Here is a 16065-nt window from a genome sequence, read left to right on the forward strand (position 1 = left end):
CCTAAAAAGACCTCGGCCTCCTGAAAGCCTTACCTGCCTGCTGGGGCCCAGCTGCAGGCCCCCTTCCAGGCCGACAGGAGGCCAGGATCGAAGAGGGCACCCGCCGCCCAAGGTCACGCCGCCCGTGGCGCCCCCATCCAGGCCCGCCCCCCGCCCGCGCCCGATCGCCAGGACTGCATTTCCGCGCCGCCCGGACCCCGCCTGAACCGAGGCCCGCGCGGAAGGCGCCACTGAGTCCCGGCCGGCCGCGGGAGCGCCAGATTCAGCACCCGGCACCCACCGGAGAGGAGAGGAGAGAAAGGCAGCCGCCTCCCGGCCCCAGTGCCCTGGCCGCGGCTAGCCCCATCCCGGCCCCCTCCTCCGCCCTCTTCTCCCCTTCTCGGGTCCCCCCCGCCTCTCCCCGGCTCCCAGCCCCTCCTCTACCCAGCCCTCCTCCTCGCCCCCGCCCCGCCCGGCCCCTCCGCGGTCCCCGCCGCCCGCGTACGGGGTGACGCAGCGCCGCCTCCCGCAGCCTGCCGCCCGCCGCCTGGGCCACTGCAGGGGCCGCTAACGGTCCGGCGCCCCTCGGCGTCCGCGCGCCCCCAGCCTGGCGGACGAGCCCGCCGGCGGAGATGGGGGCGACGGGGGCGGCGGAGCCGCTGAACTCGGTGCTGTGGGTGAAGCAGCAGCGCTGCGCGGTGAGCCTGGAGCCCGCGCGGGCTCTGCTGCGCTGGTGGCGGAGCCCAGGGCCCGGAGCCGGCGCCCCCGGCGCGGGTGAGTGTCGCCGCCGCCCGGGTTCGGCCGGACCTGGCCAGGGAGCGGGGGCGGCGTGGGGGACCCGGCTGGGGGGACCGGGTGCAGGGAGCGAGCGGCCGTGGTAAGGCCGGGGGCCCTGGGAGCGCAGGCGCCAGGGAGGGGTCTGGGCAGGCGGGAGGGAGGCCGGGGCCAGGGGCCGGGCTGGGCGCCGCCGTCTGCTCCGGGAACCGGAGGACAAAGCGCCGCGCAGTGGAGGGGAGGCCGGCGCCCCATCCCCGCGGGGAGGTGGGACCCGGGGCGCGGGCGCGGGGTCGTGGCCCCCGATACGGTCTGTCCGCAGGGCACCTCTGGACAAGACGGACTGTCCACATGGATCCTGAGGGGGGTGCCAGGCGCTCCCCACCCCGTGCATTGCAGTTTAATCCAAGAACAGATGCTTTTCTTTAGCAAGGATCCGAAACCTGAGAGGCGCCCTTGCAGGGTGAGGACTTCCTGTTAAGAAGTTAAAGAAGGGGCCCCTGACCTTCTGTGGGGTGTGCTCCCTGCTCGGGATGGGGGAATTGGTTTCGGTGCCACGGATTGGCCACTTTCCCCGCAGAGGCCCTCCGGATGAGAAGAAGAGTGACTTTGGTAAACATGGAGGACGCACAGCCCACCCTGGAGGGCCGCGGTGCCGCGGCGGGACGGCCTCCTCAAGGCTCTAGGGCAGAGCTGTCTGGTGGCAGAGGGGTTGGCAGAGGCTTATAAAAAGGTGCCCTTCCACACTCCGGGGCAGCGGGAGGATTGCAGCAGCTCAGGTCTGGACAGTGAGAAGGGGAGGTGTTGGCGGCACGGGAGACCCAGGCTGGGTGGTAGCGATGTGTTCCATTTCATTCATGCACTCTTTGGCAAGTTTTTATTGTGTGCCTGCTGGGGAGGGGGGCCAGCATGTGTGACACAGTCGCTGCTGCAGCAGAGCTTTTTCCCTTGGAGGGAGAGACAGGGCACACAGAGACCGAGGGCTCTGCATTCCGGGGACAGATCCATCCAGGCAGGAAAAGCCGCGAGTATAAGGCCCTGAGACCAGCAGGAGGCCAGTGTGGCAGGAGTGAAGGGAGATGGGGGAGGGAGAGTGGGGCCCAGGTCTCCTGCAGCCTTACAGGCTGAGATGGGGACCTGCTTTTCACAGTGAGTGGAGTGGGAGCCCCTGGAGGGCCTTATCCAACTTAGCATTTTCCAGGGATCTTGTGGCCTCTGCGTGGAGGACCCAGAGGAGGGATGGGTGCTGCGATGCGGAGGCTTTGGCCCTGCCCAGATGGGAGATGGAGGTGGGCAGGGTTGGATGTGGAGGGACTGAGTACGGGAAGGAGGTCTGTTGGAGCTGCTGTTTACTAGAAGAGAGAGCCCTGCAGGAGGACAGAGGGTTTGTTTTTGTTTTATGTTTTTTATTTTTTTGAGTCGGAGTGTTGCTCTGTTGCCCAGGCTGGAGCTCAATGCCATGATGTTGGCTCACTGCACCTCCTCCTCCTGGGTTCAAGCAATTCTCCCCACCTCAGCCTCGGAGTAGCTGGGATTACAGGTGTGCACCACCACGCCCAGCTAATTTTTGTATTTTTAGTAGAGACGGGGTTTCACCATGTTGGCCACGCTGGTCTTGAACTCCTGACCTCAGGTGATCCGCCCACCTTGGCCTCTCAGTGCTGGGATTACAGGTATGAGCCACTGCGCCCAGGCTTTTTTCTTTTTAATTATTGGGGTGGGTGTGGCAGAGGCCAGGATTCATGGTGGATGTGCGGAGCTGGGATGACACCTTTAGACCCTGTGGGCAGTCAACGTCAGGAGTTCTTCTGGGTGCTTTCTGGTGCTGAACTGTGAGGATCTGTGGGTTGGGTGCTGGTGGGGACAGAGTTGAACGTTAGGTAGGGCCAAGGTAGAGGGGTGGTCTCAGACCCATGACCAACACTTGGTTTCCAGCCCTGGGGTCACCTATCTGTGGCTGGGCACCTGAGACTTGACTTTCCTAAGGTATTTCTCATGTCCCCTTTGGGAGAAATGTCACACCTCAAATATCACCCACCAGGGCCCACACACAAGGAGAACAGATGCCTGGCCTGGGCCTGAAGGGTTTGTACCTTGTTGTAAATCCCTAGGCTTCAGGAAGATGACTGTCTCCCCCAAGCACTTCCTAAGTGCGGGCCACTGAGCTTCAAACCGGATGGGTTCCTGAGGGGCAGCTGCTCCTGTCCTAGGGCTGCAGGGGCCGATCTGCAGGGACTGGAAGTGACTGGCCCAATTAGCTGCTGTGCTTGTAGCCACTGGGCTGTAAGGCCTCCCTCGGGCTCCAGCAGCCACGGAGACGCCAGACCCCACCTTACAGGGCATCTGTGTGGGAGGTCAGTCATCACTGCTTTCTGCCTTGGCGTCCCCAGCCAGCTCCCATTATGGTTTCTGGTCCCCCGGGTCAGGGCTTGGTGTGGTGTGGCGTCTGCTTTTGTCCAGCCTGCCGGGGTTTGCCTCTCGGCATGCTTATTGCTTCACCCTTGCTAAGCCAAGGTGCTTTTGTGCAGGTTCATCCTGAGCTGCCTGACTGGCCTGCCGGGAGCTTGTTCCCTCTTGGAGAGGGAGGGCCCTGGTTTGTGGGGCCATGGATGGTGGGGCCCTGGCTGGTGGCCCTGGCTGGTGGGCTTCCTCCAGGAAGCAGCCTGCCCTCTCCACCCAGGAGTGCTCTCCCACGCAATGGGAAAACATCAACAAGCTGGGAGACGCTAAGTTGTGAATGAGTTCAGAAATACAGCCACACTGTCTCTAGTTTTTTTCTCATAACTTTACAGTCCCCAAAAGGAATCAGGCCCAGGTTCGATTCTTCTATGCTTGAGGTCAGTAGGGCCATAGTAGGGCAGAAGAATGTGAACCAGTTCACAGGACATTTAATTTGGTCAGCAAGGTGGCATTGCCCAGCCCTCCCCACTCCCCCAGGTGTATCTGGGCACACTGGGATTAATTAGGTTGAGGAATGATGAGAGGTGGAGAATTGTGCAAAAGCTGGCCCTAGAAGGACCTGTGAGATGAGGCAGGAGCAGCCCTGGAGCTCCAGGTGACCGATGGGCTAAAGCTAAAGCCAAGGCCACTGTGTGTGCCCTGCTAGGGTGGCCGCTTAGTTATTCCGACTGCTTTGTTTTCTCCGTAGCATCACCCCTATTTCAGATGTGGACAGTAGGAGTGGGAATTGACTGGGCCCAGAGGCAGTGGTGTGCAGAGGGAGCTGGCTTTGAACCCAGGCACGTGCAGTTTCCTCAGTGGGTCATCATGCTGGGACAGTGACTGGTTGTACAAGAACAAAGACAAGGACTAGCAATTCGGATCGCTGCAGCTTCCTGGGCCCGGGTGAGGTCTGCACCTGGGGAAGCCGCGACAGCAAGTGCCCTGGGCCGCCAGCCTGGTGGGAAGTAGGGCAGGACGAAAACAGGAACTCGAAGTGGGTCATGCTCGTTGAACTGGAAACACTGCGTTGATATCTGGGTTATTTCCCCTGACTGTCGCAAAACACACGTAGATAAACCCTGCATTTATTCCTTTACAGTTGGGAATGGGAAGAGTGTGTGTGTGTGTGTGTGTGTGTGTGTGTGTGTGTGTGTGTGTTGAGGGATGAGGGGGCTACTGCCCAGGCTCTACCTTGGTGGGAGGATCCTCCCCTTCCTTCCCCCAACCGCACTTGGGATGTCCCAGGCTGGTGGTGAACTCATTGGGCAGGTCAGTGCTGTATTTATAAAGCGTGTCCTCAGCACACCCTGCAAAGTGCCTGGCAAAACATAGGCATGCCACAGATAACTTAAAAAAAAAGTTTTTCCTGCTTGCAAAAGTAAGTCATGTTGATTTAGTAATATCTAGAAAACACAGAAAAGCATACACAAAAAGTCACTCTTCGACTTACACGTGATTAATATTTGGTATTTGTGTATGTGTAAATATGCATGAAAGAAAAGCTGGGAAAATATACTGCAGAGTGTTTTCCACGCTGCTAATTCCCCTCCTAAAACATGATTTTTAAAAATCGACTCTATCAAGGTCTAATTTGCATGCAATAAAACTCAGACATTTTAAGGCACATGGTTGGTTAAATTTTGATAATTGTGTGCACCTGTGTAAACATCACCCGGAGAGCAGCAGTCCAGAACCTTCTCCTGGGCCCTGGGCTGTTTTCGCACCAGGGTCGGGAGCGATGCTAATAGAGTTTCATGTAAATGGAATCATGCCATGTGCACTTCTTTGTGCCCGGCTGCTCTATCTCACTTTTTTTTTGTAAGATTCATCATGTCAGCGATTCCTTCTTTCTGGTTACTAAGTCATATTGCATTGTGTGGGTGCACTAGTGTATCTGTTCACCTGCTGATGGGCTTCTGGACAGTTTCCGATCCATTCACCTTGATTATGTGGATAAAGACACTCTGATCCTTTAGGGGCTATGCTTTCGCTCCTCTTGGGTGCATATTTAAGAGTAGAAAGCTGAATTATAGGAAAATGTGTATATATATATATATATATATACACACACACACATATATATATATATACACATATATATACACATATATATATACACATATATATATATACACATATATATAACATTTTATTATATTTTTGGAGCCTTCCTCTGTTTCCCAGGCTGGAGTGAAGTGGTGAGATCTTGGCTTACTGCAACCTCCACCTCCCGGGTTCAAGTGATTCTCCTGCCTTAGCCTCCTGAGTAGCTGGGATTACGGGCACCTGCCACTGGCTAATTTTTGTATTTTTAATAGAGACAGGGTTTCACCATGTTGGCCAGGCTAGTCTTGAACTCCTGACCTCAGATGATCCACCTGCCTCGGCCTCCCAAAGTGCTGGGATTACAGGCGTTAGCCACCACACCTGGCTGTAAATTCTTACAAGAAAATAGAGGACAGTTTATAATATTGGAATGGGAAAAGGCTCTCCTAACCGAGATGGAATCCAGAAAGAATAAAGGAAAAGCTAGATTATTTGACTAAATAATTTTAAAATTTCTTTTGTAAGATACCATAAATTAAAAAAAAAAAAATGATGAGGGCCAGGCGCGGTGGCTCACACCTGTAATCCCAGCACTTTGGAAGGCCGAGGCGGGTGGATCACTTGATGTCAGGAGTTTGTGACCAGCCTGCCCAACATGGTGAAACCCTGTCTCTACTAAAAATACAAAAATTAGCCAGGCACATTGGCGTGCGCCTATAATCCCAGCCACTCAGGAGGCTGAGGCACAAGAATCTCTTCAATCCGGGAGGTGGAGGTTGCAGTGAGCTGACATTGCACCACTGCACTCCAGCCTGGGCAACACAGCGAGACTTCATCTCAAATAATAATAATACTAAAAAAATAAAAATAAAAAATGATGGGATGATATTTGCAACAAATAGGATAGAGAAAGGGTTAATTTTTTTTTTTTTTTTTTTGAGACAGAGTCTCACTCTGTCACCCAGGCTGGAGTACAGTGACGCGATCTCGACTCACTGCAAGCTCCGCCTCCCGGGTTCACATCATTCACCTGCCTCAGCCTCCCAAGTAGCTGGGACTACAGGCACCCGCCACCACGCCCGGCTAATTTTTTGTATTTTTAGTAGAGACAGGGTTTCACTGTGTTAGCCAGGATGGTCTCAATCTCCTGACCTCGTGATCCTCCCTCCTTGGCCGCCTAAAGTGCTGGGATTACAGGCGTGAGCCACCGCGCCTGACCAGGTTAACATTTTTTAAACATTTTAAACTTACATAAAAATTGATAGGAAAAAGGCAGACAATCCATTAGACAAATGGCAATGGGTATAAGTAGGCGATTCACAGAAGAAAATATTCGGAAGTGGATGCTGAGCGTCTGAGTAGATACTGACCCAAGGCAATGATGAGATGCTGCTGTCACCCAGCAATGGATGGGGAAGGGCGAAAGCATAGCTCTGTGCTGGGGAAGTTTCAGGACGCTTCTGGGCTGGCAGACCCGATGGATGGGAGTGGGAACTGCTAGGCTGTTTTTGGAAAGTAATCTGGCAGTGTTTTCAAACTGTTAAAAAAAAAAAAAGTTATATCCTTTGACCCAGCAATTCCATTTTTGATTATATATCCCAGAGAAATTAAACCACCAGTATTTAAGAAACTTTCATACTCGAGAAGATACACTTTCTGTGTGTTTAAGAAACCCCTAATGTGTTTTACTTCCCATTCCCCCACCCAATTTATTTTTCTTCTCTAACAGTCTAGATTTTTGCATAGCAGCGTTTTCTATGAGAAATGCAGCTGAGTCCTGCCTGTTGAGGGTTATCTCAGGAACCTGTAGCTGGTCCAGGATGCATCTCAACTTAATGGCTTCGGCGATCAGCCCAGCCTGGACTTCTGGGCATGAGTTCTCCTCTGTCCTGGAGACAGCCAGCCTGTCACCCGCACACAAGCTCCAGCTACTTGGCCTCTCTCCTAGGCCAGTGGCCCACCCTCACCGCCTGCTGGATTCTCGATTCTTCGGCTGTCCCAGATCCCACAACTTTGCTGGGTTCTTGATTCGGCTGTATCGGATCCCACACCTCTTCTCTCCTTTCTTGCTGATCTTGGTCCCCTTTTTGCCACAGACTGGGTCAGATGACTTCTGCCTCCAGCTGGCCCCGGTCTTCCCCTCCTGACCCCTCCTGCTGCCTGTTGAATTTCTTTAAGCAGCACCCCCGTGGCTGAACCCTGGATGATGGAGATTGGAAGTTTGGAGAGCACCCTGAGGGTCACTAATCCCCTCTCCAATGCCATTGGCCCGTCCTGACAGCCGGCCTGTGTGCCACATTGATGTTTAGACACCCTGCCCTGCTAGAAAGTTCTTCAGGCACTGCTCGCCCATGCGTGCCTGTGGCCTGGCTTGCATTCCTGACCTCCCCACCGCCCCCCCCCCCCCCCCGCCGCCCCCGATCTGGCCCTGCTCCCGGGGCACACGTGCTCACCAGCCCAGCCCAGCCGAGCGGTCATGATCTCCCGCGTGCCCTGTGCCTCCCCAGGTGCCCTCTGCCCTCGCTGCCCAACATGTTTTCCTCCATCCTCAGCCTCACCAAGGCCCAGCCCTCCTTCCCAGACTCACCTAGCACTGGTCGTTTTGCAATATGTTCCAAGACTGGGCAGCGTTTACACCTTCTGTTTAGCTGGTTTCGCTGGCACTGCTCCAGCAGGGAAGGGAGCTGGTACTGCCAGGTGGGGATGGAAGCCCAGGTTCCCCTCAGCCTTGCTGGCAGTGGAGTCGGGCTGCTTGGTATTGCCGGGTGGGTGAGGGGTACAGCTCCCGCCAGGCCTCTGCTAAGGCCACCTTGGCAGGGGGCGGAGGTGCTTCCTTGCCGCCCCCCACATGCACTCCCCTAACAGCATGTGGATGGAGTGTGGGCACCTTGCAGCTCAGTGGCAGTGAAAGCCCTGACTCCCCGCCAGGCCTCCTGTTACTCCACTCCAGCAAGGAGGAAGGGGCACCTCGCCAGTGCAGGGTGGGGGCCCGGGCTGGGCTGCCCCTTTGTCTCCACTGATGCCTGGTGGGCATGAGACTTTTTACCAGCTGGCGCTGATGGGGGTTCCAGCTTCCTGCGTGGCCTCCCCTGTACGGCCTTGGCAGAGGTTGTGGGGTGCCTGCTCACAGCCTCTCAAGGGTGGAAGTCTAAGCTGCTAGTTGGCCATGTGGGCCTGGTTGGAGGGCTGGGTCCGTTTTTTTCTGGGGTAGGTTGTTATTGTCTCAAAGTTTTCTGTCTTGCAAGGCTGCCCCTTCCCTGGCTAGACTGAGTTGGTTTTCACTGGGGCTCTGTGTTTGTACCTGTTGGCATTTCCAGGTTTCAGGCTGCTCCAGTTCCAAATCCAAGATAGACGAGGCAAAGGAAACCCCCGGGGGGCTGCCGTGTGTCTTTCTCAGATCCTAGGCCCTGAACAGCTGCCTTTTCTCCGCCCGTCAGTCTTCTTATGTTTGTTTCATGTGCGATGTCCAGGGCTTCACTTAATAGGAGGAGTAGGAAAAGCACAGCTAATCCATCCTCCCAGAAGCGGAAGGTTCTTGTGCATTAAAACAATTTCTTTCTCTCTGCTCTTTAGAATAGATTCTTTCTGCTGACCTATTTTCGACTTCACTATTCCTCTATCCGATTCATTCTGCTACTAAGCCTATTTGGTGATTTTTAAATTTCAGATACTGTACTTTCCAGTTTTAAAATTTTCCTTTTGGTTCCAATAGTTTCCATTTCTTTCCTGAAAACTTTTTTTTTTTTTTTTTTTTTTTTTTTTTGAGATAGAGTCTCACTCTGTTACCCAGACTGGAGTGCAATGGCGTGATCTCGACTCACTGCAACCTCCGCCTCCTGGGTTCAAGCAGTTCTCGTGCCTCATCCTCCTGAGTAGCTGGGATTACACGTGCCCGCCACCACGCCTGGCTAATTTTTTTTTTATTTATTATTTTTAGTAGAGACAGGGGTTTGCCATGTTACCCAGGCTGGTCTTGAACTCCTGAGCTCAGGCAATCTGCTCGCCTCAGCCTCCCAAAGTGCTAGGATTACAGGCATGAGCCACCACTCCCAGCCTCTTTCCTGAAAACTGTAAGGATGTTCAACTGTGTCTCAGTGAGCATGGTTATAACAGCTGCTTTGTTTTTTGTTTGTTTGTTTGTTTGTTTGTTTAGAGACGGAGTCTCACTCTGTCACCCAGGCTGGAGTGCAGTGGTGCGATCTTGGCTCACTGCAAGCTCCGCCTCCTGGGTTCACGCCATTCTCCTGCCTCAGCCTCCTGAGTAGCTGAGACTACAGGCGCTCGCTACCATGCCTGGCTAATTTTTTGTATTTTTAGTAGGGACAGGGTTTCACTGTGTTAGCCAGGATGGTCTCGATCTCCTGCCCTCATGATCCGCCTGCCTCGGCCTCCCAAAGTGCTGGGATTACAGGCGTGAGCCACCGCGCCCGGCCAAAGACTACTTTGAGGTCTTTGTCTGATAACATCAACATCTGGGTCATCTCAGGTTTGACGTCTTTTGATTACTCCCTTGAGAACGTTAACATTTCCTGGTTCTTGGTGTGCTGATTTATTGTGGGTTGTTTCCTGGATATTTGGAACATGATTTTGTAAGGCCAAGTCCTGTTAATGTTTTTTGGAGGCTGGTGTTGTGCATGCCTGTAGTCCCAGCTACTCAGGAGGCTGGGGCAGGAGGAGCATTTGACGCCAGGAATTCGAGGTTACAGTGTTCCATGATTGTACCACTGTACTCCGTCCTGAGTGACAGAGCAAGACCCTGTCTCTTAAAAAAAATTAATAAAAAATAGAGTCATTTGGACAATTTTTCTATTTAATTAAATTAATTAATTTATTTATTTACAGTCTCACTGTTTCCCAGGCTGGAGTGCAGTGGCTCAGTTTTGGCTCACTGCAGCCTCTTGAGCACAAGCCGTCCTCCTACCTCAGCCTCTCAAGTAGCTGGAACTACAGGCATGTACCATCATTCTGGCTAATTTTTAAAATTTATTTTGTAGAGACAGGGCCTCACTGTGTTGTCCAGGTTGGTCTCAATCTTCTGGTCTCAAGCAGTCCTTCCGTTTCAGCCTCCCAAAGTGCTGGAATTACAGGCATGAGACACCAGACCCAGCCAATTTTTCTTTTTCAAAAGCAGGTGCTCAGCCTGGCTGGGTACAGATGGCAGGTCTGTCTCATGTGGCGAGGGAGGTGGGCCCTGGCTGTCCGGCCTCCGAGGCCCTGGCTGCCCTGTTTTGGTCCCTCAGGAGTGAGGCTGGACTCATTTTGGTCATTCTCAGAGCCAAGTATTCCTGCTCCAGCCCCCTCTGCTCTAAGCGTCCCTCTGCCCTCAGCACACCCTGGCTTCTCTGGGACGGGGGCCTGCACCCACCCTGCTGCCCCATAGCTCAGACATCCCCAAGGCCAGAGCTGGAGATAAACCCGGCTCCCAGCTGCTGACTCTGCACCCCAGCCTCTCCAGCCAGCGGGCCTGCCGCTGTGGATCTCTAGTGTCCCCGGTTCATTGCCTGTTTCTTCTATCTTGTCCTGAGCTATCAGTCATAGTGGGTGGGAGAGACAGGCGGTCGGGCTTGGTTCATTCTGGCCAGAACTAGATGTCTGAATGCTGCTTTCCATTTAGGGCAGTGTGTGCTGTGCCCTGCAGTGCTGTGGGCTTCACACCCAATGGGATCCTCACAGCCCTCTGAGACGCCCCTTGTTATCTTCTCGGAGGTGGAGATGTGGGACTTAGAGCTCAGCTCACAGGTGGGGGAGTGGGGACTCAGAGCGAGGCTGCTCCAGAATCTGGGGTGAGCTCCCTCCTCAAAGGCAGGGACTCTGGGATTTGCTTAAGTAGCCCCCGTGGCCTTTCATAGCAGGGTTCACAGGGGGAAGAGCAGAGTTCGTGGAGCAAAATCCATCCAGTTCCCATGACAAAGTTCCCTGAGGCACCGTGTGGTCCCTGGAGCCCTCGGACACCCCGTCTTGTCCCTAGGACGGGAGGCTGACACAGGTTTCCCGCAGCCTGACAGCATGGAGTGGGGACAGCGGGTGTTCTGTGTTGAGATGCCAGCTGGTATGGACTTCAGTTCTGCGGGTGTCATCTAAGCAGGTCTAGGATTAGCCTGATTCATTTCCTGAACCCACACACAGGGGCTGCGCAGGTGTGCAATTCCACCCTACCCTCCAGAACCTCCTGGCTTAACAGGAAAAGCACAGTCCTGTGTGTTGGCTGCCATGTGGGCTGTGTAGGTGACATGCCCGTCCACATGCCACAGCCCTGTTTCCTCAGAGGAATGATTTGGCATCCTCAGGTCCAGGCCTCCTGTGCATGCTAAGGGAGCATCCATGCTAAGGAGCTGCGGGGATGGCAGGGCCGGGGGGTGGCAGGGCCGGGGAGGGTGGCAGGGCCGGGGAGGGTGGCAGGGCCGGGGGGGTGTTGGGGCATGTGCAGGATGTTCAGAAGCCCTTGGACCTTGGGTGGTCACCGGGTGGTCCTGTGGGGTGCTGACCTGGCCCCTGCCTGAGAGTGGGGCACACGGACCACAGCACCCTTAGGCTGGTATCGGGACGTTAGGACGAGGAAGGATTTCTGGGGTGGGTTCCACAGGGAATGGACACTGTTTACTTGAGATGTGTCCCTAGAACTAAGAAGACTGGGCACAGTGGCTCACGCCTGTAATCCCAACACTTTGGGAGGCTGAGCGGTTGCACCGCTTGAGCCCAGGAGTTAGAGAAACCAACCAGGTCTCTGAGGGCAACACAGAGAGACCCCATCTCTCAAAAAAAAAAAAAAAAATAGCTGGGCATGGTGGCACACACCTGTGGTCCCAACTACTTGGGAAGCTGAGGTGGGAGGATTGCATGAGCCTAGGAGGTCGAGGCTGCAGTGAGCTGAGATTGCACCCCTGTACCCCAGCCTGGGTGACACAGCGAGACCTGTCTCAAAAAAAAGAAAGAAGAAGAAGAGACATTGGTGGCTACTAATGGTGTGCTGACAAGGGTCAAAGGTCACATTTTATGGCATGAAATAGCAGTAAGTTATAATTGGCAGGTACCTTATTCCAGCATCATGAACTTTAGGGTCTTGCTATGAGATTTTCTTCATCATTCATGTTGTCAGAAAAACCACGGCTCAGCCTCACTGGCTTGCAGAGCAGAGGTCTTTGGGCTGAATTTGGCCACAGATTTTTTTCTTTGTTTGATTTGCATGGTGAGTTTTTCTTTTCCTTTTAAAATTGTAACTAATGTGTTTTACAATCAGAAGGTTTCCTATAAAAATCCAAACTTGGGCGCATCCCTGTATGACAGCAGAAGCTGCAGCAGAGACAAGGGCTGGGGACACAGACGTGCAATCGTGTCTGGATAAGTCACAGCTCAGGGCTGACCTGTGGGCATCACGTGGGTTCTGGCTTCCCCCACCTTCAGTCTGTGTATCACACCCATCAAGGGCTGTGTCAGGGTGGACGTGGTGGGCAGGGAGGGGAAGGGGACAGTTTGACCACTCTCTGAGTTACCTGCATGTGGGATTTCTGGACTCTCCCTGGCAGTGGTGGGCAGAGCTGGTTTTTGGTCTTCCTTGGCATAGGCAAGCACTCACCTTTAATTTTTAATGAAGATCAGATGTTCACACAGCTCATGTTTATTGAGCGGTGGGTTGCCAGGGAAATGCGTCTGCATTGCATGTAATTGCAGGGGGAATCAGGACTCCCAGCCACTCGGATCTCTTGGGTGTTCTTCCTCTGGGGTGACCCTTACTGCTCGGACTCTAAGCGGGCTGGGCATGTGGAGGTCAGTGTGGCCCGTGCCACTTCTGGGCCTCAGTATCCCCTGCAGTGTGTGTGGGTGTGATCCACAGACTTCCACACTGTACTCCAGTGGGCGCAGTGGGCAGCGGCCTGCTCTCTCACCCCGTTCCCTCTGCCGGTTCTCACATGGCAGCTTGCATTAGGGAGCGTCCCAGGGACAGCTGTGCTCTTGGCTGTGAACTTGCTTTTGTTCTCGTTGCATATCCCCAAGAGGCGAAAGACATCTGGGGCCTCCCGACGGCTGCGTGAGGTCTGGAGCGGCGTGTTCTGCCACCTAGACACTGCCCTGCCGTGAGCGTGCTCACACACGTGCACCCGTGTCACTGGCACTCAGTGCTCCTTTGACACACGGGAAACCCGTGGGCCCTCCTGCTGGATGGGAGGCCACTGCGCATGGCTCAGTTTAATCCAGGAACTTCTAGTGTCAAAGCTGATTGACAGCAGGCACTGTTTTCATCTGTGAGTCGCAAGCATGAAATATATTTGATTTTAGTAGATCACAACAAGCACTAAAAAACACAGAGAACAGAATGGAAAAAGAAGCAGCTGGAAGTCAGCGTGCTCTCAGCTGCCCCTAGCAGGCATTACCCAGACTGTGGCAAATGCTGCAGTGGTCTGCAGAGAGGGAGCCAGCAAACACGTGAGCCGCACGAGAACCAGGAGGCCAGCCTCACTCGCTGACATGGCATTTGATTTTTCTGGAATGTGATGGCCATTTGATCATTACCTTTATTGGAGAGCCCACTGCATGTCCATATGAGTCACTGTGGTGTCTCACGGGCAGCAGAATTTATCTCTGTCAGCAAAAGAATATGAAAGCGCCCCAAATTCCCACCTTCTGCCCTTTGCAAGATGTTCCCACAGCATCTGTCCACCCGGGTCAGGTGTGTTTTCTCCCGTGGATGCTGTGGCATGTCCACACACCACGTGCTGTGCGGGGATGCTGCTTGGAGCCGGCAAATTGAGACTCACCCTCAGAGGGCAGTTCCTTCTGCTTCTAGAGGACCGGCCGCATTCTTCTGTGTGCCAGCCCTCGGTGGCCCCACTGCCGTCCACATGACCTGCCCTCAGATGAGCAGGCGCCAGCTCTCCAACCGGTGGACGCTGGCAAGCGTTTCCTGAGCCCCCGCAGGGAGCTGCTCTCCGTTTGCTCAGATTCTTGGCCCGGTTCTTTGTCTCCCAATTAGAAATGAGAGTTTCAAAGACTAGGGCGTAATGCCCGTGACACGCTGAGGTGAGGAGAGCGGGAGAAGGGGTGAGTGCTGCTAGGCTGGAGGCGTCTCACTGTGGAGTCCTCTCATTGTGGAGTCCTCAGCTTAACACGGACAATGGCCTGAAGGAGGCAGAGCCCCCGTCTCGAGCCCAGCCTTTTTTTTTTTTTTTTTTTTTTTTTTTTGAGACATAGTCTTTCTCTCTGTCGCCCAGGCTGGAGTGCAGTGGTGCAATCTCGGCTCACTGCAAGCCCCGCCTCCCTGGTTCACACCATTCTCCTGCCTCAGCCTCCTGAGTAGCTGGGACTACAGGTGCCCACCACCACGCCCAGCTAATTTTTTGTATATTTTTAGTAGAGACAGGGTTTCACCGTGTTAGCCAGGATGGTTTCGATCTCCTGACCTCGTGATCCACCCACCTTAGCCTCCCAGAGTGCGGGGATTACAGGTGTGAGCCACCCCGCCCTGCCAAGCCCAGCCTTTTTGACAAGAAAGGAAGCCATCATTTATCAGACATTTTTGTGCTTGAAACTTTTTCACCCTTTATCTTATTCCAGTTTCTGAATTCCGTATGGGGTTCATCGTTCCACCCCCTTTACAGCCATGCTGCAGGCTTAGCGGCTTACCCACAGTAAGACTGCAGCCAGATGCAGGCCAAAGCCACACCGAGTCCAGCCACTCGTCGCCACCTGGGGAATGTGTTCCCACCATGGCTGCACCACTCCAGGTCTCCTGAGTCAGCAAGGAAGCCCTTGTCCTGAGCTGCACCCAGTGCAAGTTGACCCCCAAACAACGTGGGGGTCAGCACCCCAGCGCCATGCAGTTGGAAAACTTTTGACTCCCCCAGCACTTAACTAACAGGCTACTGCTGACTTGACGCCTTGCGATAATGTAAATAGCCGATGAACACACATTTCCTATGTGGCCTGAATTATATGCTGTATTATTACAAAAAAGTAAGCTAGAGAAAAGAAAACGTGGTTAAGAAAACCGTAAGGAAGAGAAAATGTGCTTGCTATCCGGTAAGTGGAAGTGGATCATTACAAAGGTCTCCATCCTCGTGGTCTTCAGGTTGAGTGGGCTGAGGAGGAAGAGGAGAGGAGGGATGGGTCGTGCTGTCTTAGGGGTGGTGGAGGCGGATAAGACGGAGGAGGTGGAAGGGGAGGCAAGAGAGGCAGGTGAGCTCAGTGCCACTTTTATTGAAAAATCCAGCCGGGCACGGTGGCTCATGCCTGTAATCCCAGCACTGTGGGAGGCCGAGGTGGGTGGATCACCTGAGGTCAGGAGTTAGAGACCATCCCGGCCAACATGGTGAAACCCCATCTCTACTAAAAATACAAAAATTAGCTGGGCGTGGTGGCAGGCGCCTATAATCCCAGCTACTCAGGAGGCTGAGTCAGGAGAATCACTTGAACGTGGGAAGTGGAGGTTGCAGTGAGCCGAGATCATACCACACCTGGGTGACAAGAGCAAGACTCCGTCTCAAAAAAAAAAAAAAAAGAAGAAGAAGAAGAAGAAAACTCCCCACATCAGTGGACCCTCGAAGGTTAAGCCCATGTTGTTCAGAGGTCAGCTATATTCTTATTCTTATTTTTTTTTTTTGTTTGTTTTCCCGAGACTGAGTCTCACTTTGTTGCCCAGGCTGGAGTGCACTGGTGTGATCTCGGCTCACTGCAACCTCCGCCTCCCGGGTTCAAGCAACTCTCCTGCCTCAGCCTCCCGAGTAGCTGGGATTACAGGCACACACCACCACACCTGGCTAACTTTTGTATTTTTAGTAGAGACGGGGTTTCACCATGTTGGCCAGGCTGGTCTCGAACTCCTGACCTCAA

At 54.0% G+C, this 16065-nt stretch overlaps 1 protein-coding gene across 2 annotated transcripts in view; it reads left to right on the forward strand.

The window, feature by feature from the left end:
* The first annotated feature begins 471 nt into the window (after nucleotides 1-471).
* The window catches only part of CERK (ceramide kinase), a 55412-nt gene continuing 39818 nt past the window's right edge, over nucleotides 472-16065 (forward strand). The window contains exon 1 of one of the 2 annotated variants that reach the window (XM_003278571.4): nucleotides 472-753. In XM_003278571.4, the coding sequence (XP_003278619.2) occupies nucleotides 612-753 (142 nt within the window). In that variant the 5' untranslated portion in view covers nucleotides 472-611. Of the gene's footprint in view, nucleotides 754-845; nucleotides 1217-16065 lie in introns of those variants that run through there. The other variant, XM_030815345.1, reaches the window with a different exon arrangement.

This window comes from Nomascus leucogenys, chromosome 7b (genome assembly GCF_006542625.1).
Source record: "Nomascus leucogenys isolate Asia chromosome 7b, Asia_NLE_v1, whole genome shotgun sequence".
Taxonomy (NCBI): Eukaryota; Metazoa; Chordata; class Mammalia; order Primates; family Hylobatidae; genus Nomascus; species Nomascus leucogenys.